Raw genomic sequence first — 20773 nt, 5'->3', positions numbered from 1 at the left:
TTAGTGCTTACTAAATATACATATATATGCACATCATTTGATAGACTGTATATAAATATGGATATATACATAAATACCAATATATGTATTCCATCAAATGTATGTATATACATAACTATATTGAATAGTTTAAATATGTTCAATATATTGAACAGTTTAAATATGGACACTAAATATTTATTACTAAATAAATACACTAAATAAACACTTACCAGCTAAATGCTGAAACTAGTCCTAATTTGCTTTTAAAGATTTGGCAATTATAGAGAGAAAGCAATGAGATTTTAGAAAGTTTAATGGGAAAATAACTATATAAATATTATCAATCTTTTGAGATTTTTTTTTTTACAAATGTTTCTTTCTTTTTTTAATGTTTATTTATTTTTGAGAGAGAGAGAGAGAGAGCACAAGTAGGGGAGGGGCAGAGAGAGAGGGAGACACAGAATCCAAAGCAGCTCCAGGCTCTGAGCTGTCAACACAGAGGAGGACCTGGGGCTTGAACCCACGAGCTGTGAGATCGTGACCTGAGCTGAAGTCGGACGCTTAACCGACTGAGCCACCCAGGTGCCCCTGACAGATTTTTTTAAAAACAGAAATGTACAGTAAAGGTTTGGCTGGATAATTCCTTCCACCTGTACTGTTTCTTGACAATGTAACTCTTGGCTGCCATTCGTTTAGAGAAGACCTATTTTCGTGGTCTTGTACAGTACTTGTGCTCACCTCTTCCGGGGTAAGGGAAAGCGATTTGAATATCCTAGACACACAGTAAGTATTTACTGATTGAATAAGTGAATATCATTAGAATAGGAATCTGGCAAGCAGTCAGTCATGATGATTTTATCATTTCATTCATTCATTCATCCATTCACTCAACAAAAAATATTGATACCCTGGCTGTACACCAAGAATTGTTCTAGACACTAGAGGTACAGCAGTGAACGGGGGAGACAGTGTTCTCACTTTGAAGGAACGTATTCTGAAAGGGGTGGCGGAATGTACATAAACCGGCAAGGAAATATCCAGGAGCTGCAGGGCTGTGACGTGTTGTGTGTGAGAGGTGGAGGCAGAGAGGGGGGCTCGCCCAGCAGAAGCAGTAGTTGCAGAGAGTTGCAGCAGTGTCCAGAGTGCAGTGCAGAAGCCCGGAAGGACAGGAAAGAGATGCCCCAACCACTCTCTTCTGCCCTCTACCTCCTCCTGATGCCTCATTGGGTAAATACAACCTATGGAACAAAGAGTCTGAGTCCGGAGGATGTAGTCCCTGGGGGTCAGCCTCTGAGAGCACAGAGCAGGACAAAGACAGACAGAGCAGGATCAGGGGTATGGGGTTGGGAAATAAAAGAATACTGTCCAAGTGTAGTCAATTAGAAAACTTTTACTTCTCCTTCTTTCCCTTCTTCTGCTTCTCTTTCTTTTTGGGAGAAGGAGAGAGAGAATCTTAAGCAGGCTCTACATTCGCTTAGCGCAGAGCCCGATGCGGGGCTTGATCTCGTGACCCTGGGATCCCACAACCTGAGCTGAAATCAAGAGTTAGACACTTGACCAACTCAGCCACCAAGGCACTCAAACTTCCACCCCTTCTAAAAGGCTCTGTGAGGCCAGGCTCTAAGTTAGGTTTATCTTTCTCTTCTGCACAGGACCTCAGGAGCACGAAACTTGGCAATAAGTAAATGCCTGTTAATTTGATTGTACTTTGTAGGGTCGCCTCTGCCCAAATGAGTATGCATCAGGTAGCAGTGTCCCATGGGAATTCTGGTTCTTCACTTTCCCTGGGGGAAACATAGCACCTTTTCACGATGGTGTTCCAACAGTGTTCTTGGTACATGGTTATGTTCAATGAATATTTGCTAAACAAGGAAAGGATTCTTTCTGCATACAGAATTTCCTTTGTTACCCACATGCAAAATTGTGATAGAATAAAACACTTCTTGGGGGCACCTGGGTGGCTCAGTCGGTTAAGTGTCAGCCTTCGGCTCAGGTCACGATCGCACAGTTCATGAGTTTGAGCCCCGCATCGGGCTCTGTGCTGACAGCGGAGGGCCTGGAGCCTGCTTTGGATTCTGTGTCTCCCTCTCTCTCTCTTTGTCCTTCCCCTCCTTGTGCTCTCTCTCTCTCTCAAAAGTAAATAAATAAACCTTAAAAAAATAAGAATAAAACAATTCTCAGCTTGGAGCTCTACACTAAATGGAAAGGTTGCATAAAGGTTAGGGAAGAAGACTTGGGGGTCAGATTATAGCCATTTCATTTTCTTTCTCCCTTTCTCATTAAGGAATCCTCTCTTCTTGTGGTTATTAAGAATAGATCCATGTATTTCCTCTTTTAGACTCTACATAATGTGTTCTATTCTCTCCAAACAATCATGCATTGGGAACTTCCTTGTATGACTGGAGTAAGAGGAATTTAATCACAGATGTATGATTTCTAGTCAATATTGTTTTAGAAGAGGTAAAATCAAGAAGAATTTAGAGTATTCTAGAAGTAGAGGGGCAGGGAGACCCAAAGAGGGAGGGATGAGGGGGTGATTCTGGTATTGGATGGGTTTCCTTGATGATTTGGGGGAGCCAGATTTATACCAATTCTCAAGGCTTACAGAATACATGTAATGTATGCTGTAGACCTATCAGGACCCTGAATTGAGAAAAGGCTGCAAGAGTCATCTGGACTTGTTCTTCAGAAAGAAAAAGGCAAGATACAATAGAGGAGCTGAGTGCAAGTCTTATGAGGCAGGAAAGGGAAAGAGGAGAACCCGCTGTGCTGTGACCACATCCAGAAGTTGAGGGGAGGCAGTTTGCCTGGGAAGCTCCTTGCTCCCCACCTGGACAACCAGGGAGGAAGATGAGAGCAGTGGTTTCCAAAATGTAATCATTCAATGTGCAGAGACAACGCTGTATGAAATCCTTTCTTCTTCCTCTTGGGCTCACATGAAGACTGTTTCTCCAGCTCCCTTGTATCTAGGTACAGCCATATGCTTAGTTCTGGCCAAAGTGATGTAGGTGGAATTGACATAGGTTACTTCCATACCTGGCCCACCAAAAACAGATCCTGCTCAGTTTCCCCCGCTAATTGTTGGTAGTGATGTCTCCAAGATGGAAAAGGAATTTCTGAATGCAGAGTCTATAGTGATAACCTAAATGTGAGCACAAAGCAAAAACAGCTAGATAAAAAGATGTAAGTCCTCCATTCATATCACTGGACACTTCCCTCCTGTGGGTACATGTTGCAACAGTGGGGATGGAGGTAAGGTAAAGAGAAATGTTTGTCACTATAATCAAGGTCTCACTTCTTCCATTTTGATATATCACCCTTATCTGCACTAGATGAATCGTAATTTTAAGAGGTCTTCTTTTTTGAAAGTTGCAGTCACTTCCATAGCTGTGACTGAATATCAAGGCAAAATCTGAATAGTAATTTCTCCAGGATGAGTCAGACTGACTTTAAAAGGTGCTTTTCTGAAAGGGATAAGGAAAGAAGACATATAGGATCTTTAGGCTAACCAGAGACTACTGTATTTGTCAAAAGGTTGGGGAAAAGGGCCTCCCCCTCACCACTCTTTAAGGAGCATGTCTGGTCTGAAACTGGGTGGAAGATTGGCATTGGCATAAGGAATAATGCGTCCTACACCTACATTCATAGACCATCTTGTGAATGTAGCTAGAAAGGAAAAGAAGGGCCAAGAAGAGTATTTCTAGAGGGTGTGGGTTGGATTCCTTCAAGTCCCTTTCCTGAAATGGACTTCCTAATCCACTTCCCCTGCAACCCCGGTGAGGGGAAAGCCTAGAGGTAGTTTTGAATATCTTTCGGTCTCTAGTCTATCAAATTTGCAAACGCAGTGTGTGCAATATGGTTATTCCTTTGATACATACTGGAGTGCCTTAGATGTAATTAGTGTCTTTAAATAATTTCACGTGTGCTAAGAATTGGATAAACAGACTAGTATGTGGACATGGGAGGGAGTGCAGACCGGTGGGGAAGCTTGGAGTTATAAATGTGGGAGTTCAAAGAAAAGTCAAGGAAGCTCTGGGGCACCTGCCAGTGTGCTCAGAACTGGGAATGTGGCACCAGGCTGTTTCCGTTTGGGGGCCGTTCTAGTCTCTTTTCATGGTGGCAAAGCTTGGAGAAGTTTAAGAAAAAGTAATCGCTGCCATTTAGAATTTTCTAGAAATGACTAATGGCCTCAACTGAGTGTTATTCTTTAACTACTAAACCAGATCAAAGACTGGGCATCTTATGTTGGTTATATTTCATTTGTTCATTTGGAAGGTGAGGTGGAAGAGTAAGGCTGTGAGGGTTTGTTGGCACAACAATACAGTTTCATTTCCTAACATGTAGTTTCGATGCAAATGATGATGAACCAGAGTCCATGCCAGGTTGGCTGTGGTCAGAGTGGGAACGAAACTAGAAACCACCACACTTCATCTATGACTTGTAAGTAGTCAGGGCTGAGACAGACCAAACGTAGGCTTTTGTCTGAGCTACAAAGCAAATCACTCTCGATGTATAAAAATACATTTTTCCTTTAGCAGTCCTCAAGCAGCTGAAACAGCTCTTCAATCTCATTTCGTTTTCTTGTTGTGTTTTGCTGAAGTGAGTCACCATGAAAACTAACTAGAGGAAGAAACCACACACCCCAGTTATCACGCAAAGGACACTACAAAACTGTCCACGTGGATCACTGACTGAGCTCTTACTGAATGCAGCTTTATTGGTAGTGATGAGGTTACAGACACCACATACATTTTAGTTTGTTGTTCCTTATATGGTACCAGAATGTTTTAAGCAAAGAATTTTTTTTTTTTTTTTTTTTTTGCCAGAATTTGCTGACTAGATACAAAGTTGTTTTAAAAGGAGTATCCAAGACAAGCATTTCATCTCAAATTCTCTGGGAAGGAAATTTAAATGGTTTTTACCTTCTGAATGTGCTGGAGGGTAAATCTTTAATATTTTAGATTCTTTAGTTCTCATAATTACCATGGGAGGAGCATTGAGGAAATTTTGCCACAGTTTTTACTGATATGAAGAGACATACTGAAAAATAATTCCTTATAATTCTGCCTTGTGCTAGAAGACATATTCATCCGTGGCTGGGATGGGGATATAGCTCATTCAGAGAACATTCGTTCAGAAAAGAATTCAGAAGAATCATTCAGAGAAGATTACATAAACTTATTGCTTTGTAACTCAGGGAAAAAATTAAATGAAGTGATTTTAGTTTCTTTTATCTAGTGTCTTGGATAAATTCTGAAGGCATTTGGCCGAGATAACCAGCAAAGAATTGACCTTCTAACACTTACATATTTCCAGGGAAGCCTCTAGTTACATGCATATTTGTAAAATACACTTACTATAATTGCTGTGATGCCTTAACCATAGAACCATTCAGTACATTTTCACTTCCTTCTTGCCTCAATTACACCTCCTCACTCGTAACACCTTGCTACCGTCTAATTACTGTTTAGAATTATATTAATCTGTACCATCACTGACCTTCTATTCATAACCAGTCTTACAACAGAGAAAGTAAACACAAAACTCATTCAATGGCACCGAAAGCAACTGGAGCATCAGGGACGACAGTGGCACGCTAACAACGGACAGACCACATGACAGTCTTGTTTCCTTGAGACTCGCACATCAGGTCTCTGGCCCATTCAGAAAAAGAAAGCTTCTTATTTCAGCTACTGGGTAACTTGCTATTGCTCTGATAGGCAGAACTGATGCTTTTATTTAGTCACAGGATGTTGGCATTACAAAAATAACATGTCCTTTTCTTTGAGAAAAATAAAAGGAGGTATAGGGTTGGATCCTGAGACCAGAAGTGTAATTGAATGCTTTAAGCACATGGAAAATGAAGTGCTTTTCCAGTTGGGAAACATGGAGAAACCATCGCGGTTCTAGGGGCAACTGCTTCAATGGCAGTGTTAAAGAGTACGTTTCGCTCGTGCGCAAAAAGTGACGCGCATTAGTTTGATTCTACATACTTTCGGGTCTTTCAGTTGTCAGTGAGGGATGTTTCAGGACACAGCACTTTCACCAACACTTAATGTTCCATGCTCCCTACCAATTTGTTATGTCAGAAATTCCAGGATCCGAAATTCATATTGGTCTTTATTTATGGACCTAACTGTTGAAACAGAAGGGAGAGCAGCAACGTCCCCAGGAACCTGGTACGCCCAGACACGTGGGTTTTCTCAGTCTTCAAATAAACAACGTAGAAAATACATTACATGGTAATTTCAAATGATTTACTCAGCTCCAACATGTCTCCAATCTCAACTCTAAAAAGCCACTTCCGTGTCTGCACCAAGCTCTCATCAAGCTCTGATTGCTGAAAAATCCTCTAGTGTCAATCTCTCCTCATTCTTCCAAGATAAAATGTTACAACTGATTGATTCTCATTTCATTCCAAGCCACAGGCCCTCCACTTCACCGAACTTCTAGGATCTCAATGGGAGAGGCTACTAGTGTACATCAGGAATTATGTCTATTTGCCCACTTATGATCTACAATCCATAAGAAATCACTTTTTTTCTCTCAAAATTTGTAATATACTATAGGCATCAACTGTACAAGAACATACATTTATATCAAACTAAAAGATGTTATAGTCACCCTCACACAGGCTTTGTGGGTTGTGGCCAAAATAATTTATTAAAAATGAAAAGTTTATTTTCCCAATGATGCTTCAAGGACAAGGGTTATCTGTGGTGTGTACAATGGTAACTTAAGGGGCTCAGTGATTTAACTTGCTCCATAAACTAGTTTCTTATACAGCTTTACTTTCCAGCCTGAACAGAGAGTCAAGGGAGCAGATACCTTTAGATTTGCTCCGTACGTGGAGAAGCTCTGAATGTTCTGTGTGAGGTGAGGAAACAGCCCAGTGTTTTTACATTAACAATGCCTTGTTCTCAACTTATAGTGTCGTAGGTTTTACCCAAGTGTTACCATTAAATACACAGAAATTGAACTTTTCATAAGGGGCAATGATATAAAATTGTTCCACAAAGTGTACTACATGAACCACTTTTCACAGTTCAAATAAAATATTTTAAATATAAATATTGTAACTCTAGCAATAACCTATCTACACAAGGTAGGAGAAATGGGATTAATGAGAACCCAGTTACATTTCCACGTATCCCGTGTTTAACCATTTAAATAGTTTTATTTTTCAAAACCTAATTGCACATAACCCATAACTGATAGGCCACTTCTCCAAAACAAAGAAACTATCAAAGAATAAAGTGATAAATTATAAGAAAGGAAAATATGTATCATTTACTACAATCATTCCCTTGCTCCAAAACTTGGCAAACATGTAAGAAAATGATATCAAGTGGATACACCTTAATTTGCAAAGCTAATTTGGAGCAGACGAAGTGAAAACATATATAACAGAATGGGCATATATTATTTTGATATTTCCATGTGAGATAAATGTGTTAGATTTTTAATTAAGAAATCAAGAGGATTGCTGTGAAATGGAAAACAATGACATTTACCACCAGGATGTTATTGCCAAACCCAAGAATTCCAAACGTTCCCTTCATTCTCATCCATTAAAAAAAAAAAAAAAAATGGGGGAAATCACATTACTGTTACCAGTTGTATAACCTTCGGGCTACATAAGCTTTAAGTTAATGATCCTTACAGCCATAGTTTTATTTGGTGTTCTTTCTTGGGGCTTACATTGGGTCAAGGTTGCATCTCCGTGTAGTTTTTAGGGTCAGAGTAAGGCTCCCATCATACTTGCAATTTCTTTAATAGGGGAGGAAGGTTGAAGTGCAAACACTTGTAGGAAAAACAACAAAATGATCTAAATTTACACCATAAACTAAATGACTAGTGGTTCTCTTCTTTGAGAGCAGTGTTTTTTGATAGCAACTACACTGGAGACTGAGGCACAGAGGAAAAAGAGAACAAGGGATAAACCAAAGGTATCAATGTGACAGTTACAGGGAGGAATCCCTGTTACTTTCCAGTCAGACGTTGTTTTAAGCTTTATGACTTTGTCACGGGATGCCTTTCAATATTCTTTACTCAGTCACGTATAGAAAAAGAAACTGCATTTAAATATAGAATTAAGTCTTTATGGATATAGACGGATTTCCATTTTAAAATAAAAGCTATAAATGCTTTTAACTTCCTAAAGAAAAAGAGAAAGAGGAAGATAAACTTTTGTACATGAAACTGCTTACTCGAATAAGCTTCCCGTCTACTGAAGGGTAAAAGAAAATTCTCAGATGTGGGTGTAACCGCTATGCATGAAGGGAAAACGCCCTGGTGGAAGACTGCCTGCAATGAATTCTGTCTGCCACCCAATGGCCGGTGAAAGGAGTGGTTTCTTTTCTTTGTGGCTTACAGAAAAAAAAAAAAAAAAAAAAAAAAAAAAAAAAAAAAAAGACCCAGAGGTAGATTAAGCCATACCCGGAATTTAAAACCACCAAGACATAGGCCTCGATATAGTTTAAGATACAATCACTGTAGTAAAGGTTATATATTTTCCTTTCCGCTAACTCAAAGGTTACCCACGAACGCCTATTTGTTCTTCCTGCGTCCCCGCATCTACCTGGGTTCAGATACTGACTGGCACGGAGGACACCGAGCTGGCTCGGGATTCCCGGGTCACGCTGTTGGGCATCGAGAGGGTGCAGCAGGACACGCCCACGGTGGCCTCGGGCAACTCGTCGTCCTCCATCCACTCGTTGAGCTCCGGGCTGAAGCACTGGATGCACTTCTTGTATTTCTTCTCGCCCTCGTTCCAGCCCCCCACGAGATAGGCGCGGCCGTGCAGCGCCGAGGCGCCCGCCGTGCTCACGCCCACCAGCAGCGGCGCCGCGTAGCTCCATTGGCCAGTCGCGGGGCTGTAGCACTCCACGGTCAGCACGTCCACGCGCTCCCCGCGCGCCCCCAGCTGGCTACCCCCCATCACGTACACTCTGTCGCCCAGCGTGACCGCGCAGTGCCAGCCCCGCGGCGTGCTCAGGCCCGGCAGCTCCTGCCACGAGTCGCCGGCGGGGTCGTACGCGCACACCGAGCGCGAGTACGCGCTGCCGATGTACCCGCCGGTCACCAGCACCCGGCCGTCGGTGACTGCGCTGGCGTGGCAGCAGCGCGCCACCTCCAGGGGCGTCTTCGGCTGCCACTGATTGGTGGAGGGCACGTAGCATTCCAGCGAGGCCAGACTGCCTTCGGTATTGCGGCCGCCCACGGCGTAAAGGAGCCCGTTGAACACGCTCAGGCTGAAGTGCGTGCGCTTCTGGTTCATGCTGGCCAGGTGTATCCAGGTGTTGAAACGGGGATCATATCTGAAAATGGCAGAGGAAGTGTGACAGCCTTGTTGGCGGCAGCTGGAAAACCCACGTGAGTCCACAAATGGAAATGTTGACACTTCCTGCAAGGAGGCTTCCCTACCAACAGAGCGCAGCCCCTCACCTGGAGGCTGGTGTTTCTCTGTCAGCCAGTAAAAGAGCGTGACACTTGGAAAAGGCAAGGTAGGCATTGGTGACTCCTCCTCCTCCCGTTTATAAAACCCGCTGTCACTTGGAGAAGTCCCCACAGAGCCCAACCTTCCAGTCCCTCTTCCTCCATATTCAAATATCCATCACGGGGAAGATTTATGCATGTAGGGGAGGCCGTGCAAACTGGGTATTTGTGGCAAGCAGAAAGGGAACACTGCCACATTGACGTCAATTCCACATATCTACAGACACCAGCCATCCCTCACTCATTCTCACTGCTTAAGATAGGAGTTGGCTAGTTGGATTTCTCCATCTCTCACCAATACCTTCTCATTTACACACGTGTCCTGGCCATTGCAACAGTAAAGCTAAGTCACTCAACCAAGTCTTCTATCATCGGTTTAGAATGAGATCAATGGAACTCATATCCAAAAACATCAACAGATGCCTAATTTTTGATACCTTTCTATTTTCTAGCACCTCTGCACAGGGAAGATTTTTTAGGTTAGAGGTATATTTTTTCAGTGTTTGATATTACAGTTATTATGCCACAAGGCATTGAAATCAATACTGCAAAAGCAGTGGCTAGAATACTAATAAGAGTTATCAGCAGGAGGAAAATAAGCAGTCATAGAAAACCTGTTTCAACTGTTTACATAGTTCCAAAGTATTGTAAACACAGATTCTTTCCATTAGTTTGATGTTCCTTCATTTTTGTCCCATTTAACCTCCAAATCAAAGCTTAACCACTCTTATAAAGGACAAAAATCAGTTAATTGTTTGGATTCATTTAAATGACACACAGACTTATAATGAAATAATAAAGAATTTTTTTCATGATATGCTGTATAAATTTTCAGATCTTGCTCATTAGTTGTTTGACTTTGTACTTGTATCATGATAGAAGCATGACTTTCTGACATTTCAAATATATGAAAGTTGTTATTATAAATATACAAAAATAACATGGCATTTGAGTTCCATTTTCTGAAGGCTATATTATACTTTTACTGTTTCTACATGCATCAAAAATGTAGATATTTTCTAAGGTATTCAGTCCTCAAATAAATGTTTAAAATTAATTACCTGTCACGTGTTTAACGATCTCATTGTATCTGCCAATTATAAATCTGACAGTCATCAGTGACAGTCACTTAAAATAAATTTTGTATTATTGTGATCTTTCTTACCATCTAGTGTTAAAAACTACATTTGTACCTAGTTTGTTTTCAGAAAAACAATGTATTGGGAAGGGCACCATACTATAAATGAGAAAATGTGAATTACTACTTACTAGTGGTATAACTTCTCTGGGTATCAGATTTCTCACGTGTATAATCCGAATAACCACATCTTCCCAGCTCATTTCCTAGGCTTATTCAGAAATCTGGAGTGCACTATTTATATATGCATGTATTTTATGTAATGTGAACTGTTGTGTACACGTAATGTGGGATTATTGTTATTGATTTACTGAGCCAATGAACTAACAGAAATGACTAATTTACTTCTGTCAGGGAAACTGTCTTATATTAAACCATTTGAGTTTCTAATAAAGGATCAAATACCTGCAGAAATTGCTGACTGCGTGCTTGGCTTGATTTCTTGCATCATTCTGGTCTTCGCCACCGGCCACGTAAAGAAATCCGTCCATCACAGCCACACACTGATTAAAACTCTTGGCTGGCATTTCTGTAAGCTTGCTCCATCCATTTTCAGGGTCTCTGTACAAGATGTCTCTACTAAGGGACTTCTCAGTGAGGCCTGGGCGTCCCCCAACAGTGACAAGGACTCGACAGCCCCCACGGATTCTCGTGCGCCTAGACTGCAATGTGTTTTGATGATATGGAAGTAAGTGGTAGTTCATAGCATCTACGAGAAGTTTGTGGCAGTCAGCATCTTGCATCATTCTTGGTACAGACTGAACATAGTTGACCAGGTCTTGTGCAGAAATGGTACCAAAGCGAATATTGCTCAAGAGATCTGCAGCATACCTCACTCTCTTTTGGTCAAATTCTAACCACTTCATTGCAATCTGGAATGCTACTATTTCAGAAGGCAACTGTAAGTCATCATCTATGAGAAGTTCATTAATTTGCTCAAAGGTAAGTTTCAAAAACTGATCTGATTCTGCAAATTCAAGGAAGTTATCCCGGATAAATTTTTGGGTTGCTGCTTTTGCATTTTTCAAAGAGTATGTTTCAGCAATGTTAGCAATGTACATGCAATTCTCAACACTCATCTCCCGTATCAGAAAATCACTGCACATCTTTACAAGGGTGTGGATCTGAAGATAAACAGCAGCAGAAATAATGCTTCCTATCGTGTACAAGGAGAGAGTCAGCTTTCCGGTGTAGGCATATGCGATGACAGTAGCCAGGCCTAGTGGTGAGATATCATTGAGATCCACCCTTTGGGTAGATGGGTCTTTTTTTAGGATGTTGTAAAAGTATTCACTGCATGAAGCCATCACTGACTTGTGAACATCAAAAGATTTGGTTTTGGTGCCAATGACTAAGTCGCAAAGGAAGTTCTCCTGCCTCATTTTACTTAAGCCTTCCAAGAGATTGGGGCCGTAAGAAGCATCTGTTAGTTCAGAAGAAATGCAGTTAAGGCCATTGCCTCCCTCTAGGAGCCCATTCAAAGCATTTAATTTGTTTAGGGGGCTATCTTCTACGATTATGGTCATCTCATTGATATCTCCTTTGTTCTTTTTGACAGTCTTCTTTTTGGGGGCCATGTTGGCAAACACACTGTCACAGGCAAGCTTTTGCTACAAAAAAAAAAACGAAAAGAAAAGAAAAGAAAAGAAAAGAAAAGAAAAGAAAAGAAAAGAAAAGAAAGAAAGAAAGAAAGAAAGAAAGAAAGAAAAAAGAAAGAAAGAAAAAGAAAAGAAAGAAAGGCATGGTTTTATTTTAACTGTGCATTGGGCTTTGAAATGTTACACTGAAAACCATCTTTTTCATAATAGTTTTTTAATAGCATAATGTAGATTAAACCTCAAAAATGGGCTTAAAGACTTACATTAAACCAGATGCACATTTTATGGACAGTTTGCTTCAGCATCAAGCACTGAAGACAATTCTAGAAAGATTTATATTATCAAATGAGACCTCTCAATACCTATACTGCCAAGTAACTTTATATAGCAGAAATGATCAAATATTCTCTGTTCTAGCTGTATAGTATTTATAGAATAGTAGTTAAACATCACTTGAAGGGCTTAGTTTATTCTCATGAAAAAATGAATTATAACTACTCTGAAGTTTTCCTCAATAAAATACTAAAATTCAGGAATCCATGTGAAATGTATATATATATTAGAATAAATGTGGAATTTAAAAATCAGTGGGTAAGGATTTGTAATGACACATTAGTTCAATTAATTTCTACTCTACATAGTCACTAAAATAACTTCCAGATGGATGAAATCCCTAAGTTTTAAGTCACACTCACACACACACATACACATACACACACACGCAGTGTGTACAAAAAGTAGAGCAAAGTAGGTGTTTTTTTTCTTTTTCTTTTTTAATTTTAGGGTAGGAAAGGCCCTCTTAAGCATAATCCCAAATCCAGAAGTCATAGGGGAAAAGACTGAAATATCTGAATACAAAAAAAGGAAACTATAAAATAACACCAGCCATTTAAAAGGCAAGAAATTGATGTTTAAAAAATGTTTGTCACATTCTTTTTTTTCAATGTTTATTTATTTATTTTTAGAGAGAGAGAGTGTGCACGCAAGTCAGGGAGAGGCAGATAGAGAGGGAGAGAGAGAATCCCAAGCGGGCTTGATCTTAAGAACTGCGAGATCATGACCTGAACCAAAACAAAAAATTGGATGCTTAACCTCTGAGCCACCCAGGCACACCCCACCTTTTGAAAAATTGTAACACTCTTGACAGATAATAAGTTAATTAACATGATATTTAAAGAACTCCAACAATTAATTAACAATAAAAAAGTAATCCAATTAAAAATTATCTAAGACTATGACTAGGTAACTAGATTGTTCACAGAAAATACAAATAGTTGATCAATACATTTTTTAAAGCTAAACTAATTATAATCAGGGAACTGTCAACTGAAATACAGAAATCCTTTTTATTTATTTTTTTGTGGATTCATTTTGCTTATCAGATGGTTAAAATATTTTCTAATCTTCATATATCAGATACTGGTGTGGTGGTCCACACACATTATCGATGGGAGTATGATTGATACAGTCTTTGCTTTGATGCTAAATCTAAATCTAGGAATGTGCCTCATAGAGTATTATCCTCATAAAGATATATTTATATGGATAGTATCCATTTTCCATTATCAATGTTATAAATATTTGAGCCAGTTTAAACCGATATGAAGTGGCTCTGAACCTTTAAGGTGATTTAAGCTTTAGTATTAAACAGACTTGAAATATACTAAGTTTGACAAATACATGCTTAGCCCTTAAAATATCATTAATTAAACTGTTTCAGACTTGTTAAAAATATTGAGCTTAGTCACCAGAAGATGTTATATTTGGACTTTTCAGCGGGTTTTATTTACACCAGGATGGTAGTATTCACTTTTTTGTGAGATTACTGTTTTTTTTTTTTTTAATTTTGAAGATTGCAAAATCAGTATTTATAAATCAACAACTCACTTTGGTAGATATTATTCCAGATAATTGGATAAGCTTATACAAACTTATATTTACATATTTTTGAGCAGTGATATGTTGATAAACCAGCTCTCTTAAAGGTGAAAAAGTCCTTCTTTGTAAAGTATGGATTTCTTTAGTGCAAATACACTCATTGTGGCTGCTTTTAAGCTATCCACTGCTTAACAATCAGCTTGTCAAATTCCTGAAAATGTAACAGTTGGCTTTCAGAAGCCAGTACAAGTCAGCTCCAGCATACCACTATATGAGAACTTACATTAAAACACATTGATGCTGTATTATTCAGCAGTTTGTTTTTTCTCACCTACCATAAGTTATGTACTTCCTTCCGTATCAGTACACACATGCATTCACATCATTCTGATAGTTGCATAGCATCCCATACTAAAGATGTATAAAACTTATGCAATTATTCTCCTACTGATGGGTATTTGGGTATTCAGGCATTTCATAGTTTTTTGAAGGCTCTGTGTGTGTGTGTGTGTGTGTGTGTGTGTGTGTGTCTTTTAAGTCTCACTGTTGAATTCATTCTGAAGGGTAAAACTTGGCTTTGATCCTTCTTGAAAGGCCTTCAATTTAATTACTGGAATATATGTTAAGAATTCCGTAACCTTTTTATTTTGTTTGTCCTTATTCCTTTGATGTAGAAGAATCATAGCAAGTACGTGGGAAACAGAGAAGATCTATCTCTTTGCCAGGGCCTTTTGTCCTCCTCATTAAGTTCAGATTGTCATATTCATATTTATATTTGTTTACAAGACGGCAGCACATATGTCCTGCTTCATTCTTTTCTGCAAGCAATGCCAGATGCATCCTGACCTTGTGAAATAGATTTCCAAACACGCATCAGTTTAGTCTTCAAATGCCTTTGACTTAGGTGGTTAGTGTCCTCTTGATGGATTTTTCTGGGGAAATGTAAAAATTTTGTTCAGCAAGTACTTATCAGACACCTACTGCTGTCTGGGCAGCACTGTGCTGGGAGTGATGGAGTAATACAATACGTAATTTATGTTAGACAGACAAGGCATACAAATATAAAATAGCAACAAGTAACTAGGTAAACACAATAATTTTTTTTAAACATCAGTTTCTACCATCTGGAGTAGAAGCACCAATGTCTTTGGGAAAAGCCTGGTCTATTTTCTTGGAAGAGCCCCTTTGGACAATTTTTTATTCCCATAAATGTTGGGCTTATAATCACTCATTATTTTGGAGGAAATCCTGAACTTGAAGAGTAGTATCAATGTTTCAGACCGAAAAGGTAAATATTCTGTTCATCTATCATTAAATGATTACAGTAGTCCCTTTTTTATCTGTGGTTTTGCTTTCCTCTCTTTCCATTACCCATGGTCAGCTGTGGTCCGGAGGCAGATGATGTCCTTCTGGACAGAAGACCAATAGTAGCCTAAATGCTACACCACAACGCGTATGTCATTCACCTCACTTCATCTCGTCACGTAAGCATTTTATCATCTCACAGCATCACAAGAAGGGTGAGTAAGGTACAGTAAGATATTTTAAGAGAGAGCACATTCACATAGCTTGGATTATAGTATGTTGTTATAGTTATTCTATTATTATTGTTGTTAATCTCTTACTGCGCCTAATTTATAAACTTTGTCCGAGGTATGTATGTATAGGAAAAAACATAGAGTGTATGTATATGGGCTTATATATATATATATATATATATATATATATATATATATATAAGCTTCAGTACTATTTGCAGTTTTTGGCGTCACCGGGGGTCTTGGAAGATATCCCCTGTGGATAAGGGGTGACTACTGTATTCATTGGTAGCATATAGGATATCTTAAATATCTTAAGATATTCAACAACTGATAAAACAGGGCGCCTACTAAATAGCATGGATTCACAGGCGCCTACTAAATAGCATGGATTCTGGAGCTGAGTTCCAGAGGCTTCCCTGGAGCACTCTGTGTAAGGCATCAGTTGCTGGATAACAGTGGGGCCCAGGGGCTTCTTGGAGAAGGCTGGAGGGGTGGGAGGGAATCAGGGGGAGGTCAGGGCAGCAAATATCCGGAAATACAGAAGGATCAACTCCGTACGGAAGGATCTCACTATTTTAACAAATGGTATACCGTACTGAATCATTCTTGTCTCAGAGACAGGGTATAATCATGAGGTTTCTGAAGAAAACAGAAAATCTAGCTTCAACAAAGCAGCAGTATTATGGGGCTCTGGAGACAAAGGGCCAGCAGGGAATTCCAAAGGAAAGTGTGACCAGTGGACCCTGGGAGCAATAATATATGATTGCTAGTTTTAAATCTTCCTTTTCTACATTGTTACTCTCCTATATCACACTTAATTGAGGAATCTCAAGTATCCTTAATAAAGTCTGATAAATTGCTGACTAGCTCCCTTTCTGCCTGTAGGAGTATCATCTGGTATTGTCGTGAACACCTCAGCCTCTACAGAAGGACTGCTTCAGTTTAACAAGCAGCTCTAGGGGTTAGGGTGGGAAGCTGTGGATTGGGGGGGGGGGGGGAAGCAGGGGAAACTATCAAGTGACTGTAGGGAGTATAAAAAGCAGGATGTGGGGTGCTTGGGGGGCTCAGATCGTTAAGCCTCCAGTTCTTGATTTCTGCTCAGGTCATGATCTCACAGCTCCTGAGTTCAAGCCCTGCATTGGGCTCTGTGCCGACAGTGCGGACAGAGCCTGCATGGTATTCTCTGTCTCCCTCTCTCTCTCTGCCCCTCCTCTGCTTGTGCTCTCTCAGAGACTCAAAATAAATAAATAAACTTAAAAAAACATAAAGGCAGGGTGATTTTGTAGAGGAGTCAAGAGTTGGAAAAAAGAAATAGCATAGGATGAGTTCCCCTACCCTTGCAAAGTTTTGGGGTGGTTTTTTTGTGGGTTGTTTTGTTTTGTTGGTGGCTTTTTGCCTAAGAGCAGATTGCAACTGGCACTTCACGGGGCAGCTACACCTCCAACAGAAAGTATCACTGCATTGAAGAACCAGAGGACAGTTTGTGGCAATCACATCCACTGCAAAGTGAGCTGGGAATTCTGGGAAAAAGAGATCCTCAAAGGGGAACTCAGTGGAAATTTAGATCTCAGGAAGGAATGAAAAGTATCAGAAATGATAAATATATGGATGCATATAAAAGACCTTTTTTCCCTCTAAACTTCTTTAAAATTCATACAACTCTTCAAAGCAAAATTGATAAATTGTCTTGCAGGGTTTCTAATATTTCTAGATGTAGCACATACAACAATTACAGCATAAAGGGTGGGGTGATGGTAAGTGAATCTATATGGTTGCAAGGTTACTACATTTTATGTGGAATGGTAAATATTAACTTCTGTAGCCTGTGAGAATTTAACTTTGCATATTGTAATCTCTAGAGTAGTGCTGTCCAATAGAAATGTAACATGAGTCACACATGCAATTAAAGAATTTCCAGTAGTGACATTAAAATGTTAAAAAGAAACAAGTGAAATTAATTTTAATAATATAGTTTATTCAACCATATACATGCAAAATATTATCATTTCACTATGTAATTGGTATAAAATTATTAATGTGATATTTTACATTCTTCATTCATCCCAAGTCTTCAAAATGCAAGGTGTATTTTATACTTACAGTGCAGCTCATTTTGGACTAGCTACACTTAAAGTGTTTAATAGTCACATGTGACTGATGACCATGGTATTGGACAGCAAAGCCCTAGAATAACCACTTACAGAATGCAGAGTACGGGGCGCCTGGGTGGCTCAGTTGGTTAAGTGTCCGACTTTCGCTCATGATCTCACAGTTTGTGAGTTTGAGCCCTGCATTGGGCTCCCTGCTGTCAACATGAAGCCCACTTCAGATCCCCTGTACCCCCCTTTCTCTGCCCCTCCCCTGTTTGTACTCTCTCTCTCTCTCAAAAATAAATAAAAACATTAAAAAAAAGAATGCCGGGGCGCCTGGGTGGCCCAGTCGGTTAAGCGTCCGACTTCAGCCAGGTCACGATCTCGTGGTCCGTGAGTTCGAGCCCCGCGTCAGGCTCTGGGCTGATGGCTCGGAGCCTGGAGCCTGCTTCCGATTCTGTGTCTCCCTCTCTCTCTGCCCCTCCCCCGTTCATGCTCTGTCTCTCTCTGTCCCAAAAATAAATAAAAAACGTTGAAAAAAAAATTAAAAAAAAAAAAAAAAAGAATGCCAAGTATAGCTGAAAGACCAATAGATTAAATGGAATTCAAAAGAAGGCAGGGAAGTTGGAGCAGAGAGACAAAAATTAGAGGGGACAAAACCCCCGCTAAGTAATTTAATGGTAAACCTAAATCCAATTATATTACTAATTATATTAAATGTCAGTGGGTAGAACATTATAGTTAACAGGCATAGATTCTCAGAACGGATAAGAAAAGCAAGAGTAAGACCCAAATATATGCTGTCTACACGAGACTCACTATAAAGACACAGATAGGTAAAAAATAAATGGGTACAAAAAGATTTACTATAGAAATAGTAGACATAAGAAGACTGGAGTGGATATGTTAATATCAGGTGAAATACATTTCAATAAAAAAACAATTACCATTGGTAAAGAGGGAATTTCATAATGATAAGAAGGTCAAATCATCATGAGAATATAACAAATATAAACATATATGTGCAAATAACAGACTTTCTTTTTACTTATTTTTAAAAAAATTTTTTTAACGTTTATTTATTTTTGAGACAGAGAGAGACAGAGCATGAACGGGGGAGGGTCAGAGAGAGAGGGAGACACAGAATCCGAAGCAGGCTCCAGGCTCTGAGCTGTCAGCACAGAGCCCGACGCGGGGCTCGAACTCACGGACTGTGAGATCATGACCTAAGCCGAAGTCGGAGGCTTAACCGACTGAGCCACCCAGGCGCCCCAATAACAGACTTTCAAAGTTACGTGAAGCAAAACAAGTGACAGAATTAAAAGGAGAAATGGGCAATTCCTCAATTATACTTGAAAATATTAATAACTCTCAGACACTAACAGAACTACTAGGCAAAGAAATCAGTAAAGGTATAGATTACCTGAACAACATTATTAATCACCTTGATTTAACTGATATTTCTATGACATTACACCCAACGACTGCAGAATACAAATTCTCCTCAGGTGCACATGGTACTCTCACCAAGACAGATCAGACCCTATGCTGGACCACAAAACATGTCTCGGTAAATTTAAAGGCACTGAAGCCATACGGAGTACATTCTCTGATCATACTGGAATTAAATTTAGAAATTAGTAACAATAATCTAGAAAAACCACCATTATTTGGAAATTAAACAGTATACTTCTAAATAATCCATGTGTCAAAGAAGAAGTCACAAGAGAAATTAGATAATATTTCAAACTAAATGATAATGAAATGTGATATAAATACAGCTCTGCTACTAATCCAAAGTAAGACTCACCATAGATTACCTAACCTCTTAGAGTCTCCACTGACTTGTCTTTAAAGTGAAGATAATAATAGTGCCTGCCTGCAAGGTTGCAAATGAAAACGTAATGAGAAATTAATGCCTATACAGCACTCAGCCGAGTATCTAGCAAAAAGTGAGCATTCAAAAAATTTCAATCATTTTCATAAAAATCAACAACATTGTGTTGTGGGTCTTTGGGAATAGGAAAGTAACTTGTTTAAGCCTTGAGGTGAAGTGAATCAGAGAAAGATGCCACATTATGGAAAAGCAATCATGAGGAGCAGGGGACAAGCATACACAGGGACCCAGAATGAGAAATGGCAAACAGCAACCTGGAAGCAGGGGGGTGTTTCTAGAAACTATGAACATTTCTAAGAATTTTTGAAAATCCTAGGGAGAGAAATGGAATTTGTGCAATTATGCAGTATGAGGAGCAGATTATTTTTATTTTGATATGAATGATAAAGGTAACCCTAGAAATTTAGAAGACTTGGGACATTTGGTTATTGGTTATGTAGCAACACAAAATTACATGAAACAGATTGAACCTGTAAGACTGGGCCTAAGGATTCAAATACAAGGGCTATTTTGGTGAAGTGGTGTTGGGATGGGAGGGTTTGCAGATAATAGGTTTTGCTGGTCCTGGTACAAAACAAAGGGTTTTTAAGAGGAGTGGGTGGGGGGGTGGGAGCAGAGAAGATCACTTAGTAGTAGAGGAAATGCCTCATGCTGAAGCAGGGAGGCATGACTCAGCATGGTACATGCAGACTCAGATGGCTGTCATGAGGGATAGGTGGGCAGGCATATTAGGCCAAAACATAAAGGTTATTGGATTCTGGGAAGGGTCTGAACTCAATAAATTAGTATGTGATCAAGAAGGATTAAGAAATCTCCAGAAAGGGAGAAGAAGATGACCTGAGGCCCTAGTGAAATCAGTAAAAGTTCTTCCAGGCCTCCATCTCTTATCTCCTGTTGCCACTTTTAATTTCCTTTATATATAGATATAGATGATATAGATATAGATATAGATATAGATATAGATATAGATATAGATATAGATATATACATATCTATCTTTCTATCTACCTAGATATATATGTACATGTATATGTACAGTTGACTCTTGAACTGAACTTCCACACAGGTTTTTTCAATAAATACATTGGAGGTTTTTTTGGAGATTTGCAATAACTGAAAACACTTGCAGACAAACCATATAATCTAGAAAT

General features: G+C 39.5%; 1 protein-coding gene across 3 annotated transcripts in view; it reads right to left on the bottom strand.

The window, feature by feature from the left end:
- Positions 1–20773, bottom strand: part of KLHL31 (kelch like family member 31) — a 46841-nt gene that overhangs the window by 19916 nt on the left and 6152 nt on the right. For 2 of the 3 annotated variants that reach the window (XM_019457432.2, XM_019457431.2), the window contains exons 2-3: positions 11024–12228; positions 4675–9302 (exon numbers count right to left, since the gene is read on the bottom strand). In XM_019457432.2, coding sequence (XP_019312977.1) covers positions 8570–9302; positions 11024–12195 — 1905 coding nt within the window. In that variant the 5' untranslated portion in view covers positions 12196–12228 and the 3' untranslated portion in view covers positions 4675–8569. Of the gene's footprint in view, positions 1–4674; positions 9303–11023; positions 12229–20773 lie in introns of those variants that run through there. The other variant, XR_002082103.2, reaches the window with a different exon arrangement.

Source organism: Panthera pardus, unplaced genomic scaffold (genome assembly GCF_024362965.1).
Source record: "Panthera pardus isolate Hobbes unplaced genomic scaffold, ASM2436296v1 HiC_scaffold_17, whole genome shotgun sequence".
In the NCBI taxonomy this organism is placed as follows: domain Eukaryota; kingdom Metazoa; phylum Chordata; class Mammalia; order Carnivora; family Felidae; genus Panthera; species Panthera pardus.
This window is presented reverse-complemented; position numbering and strand designations above follow the sequence as displayed.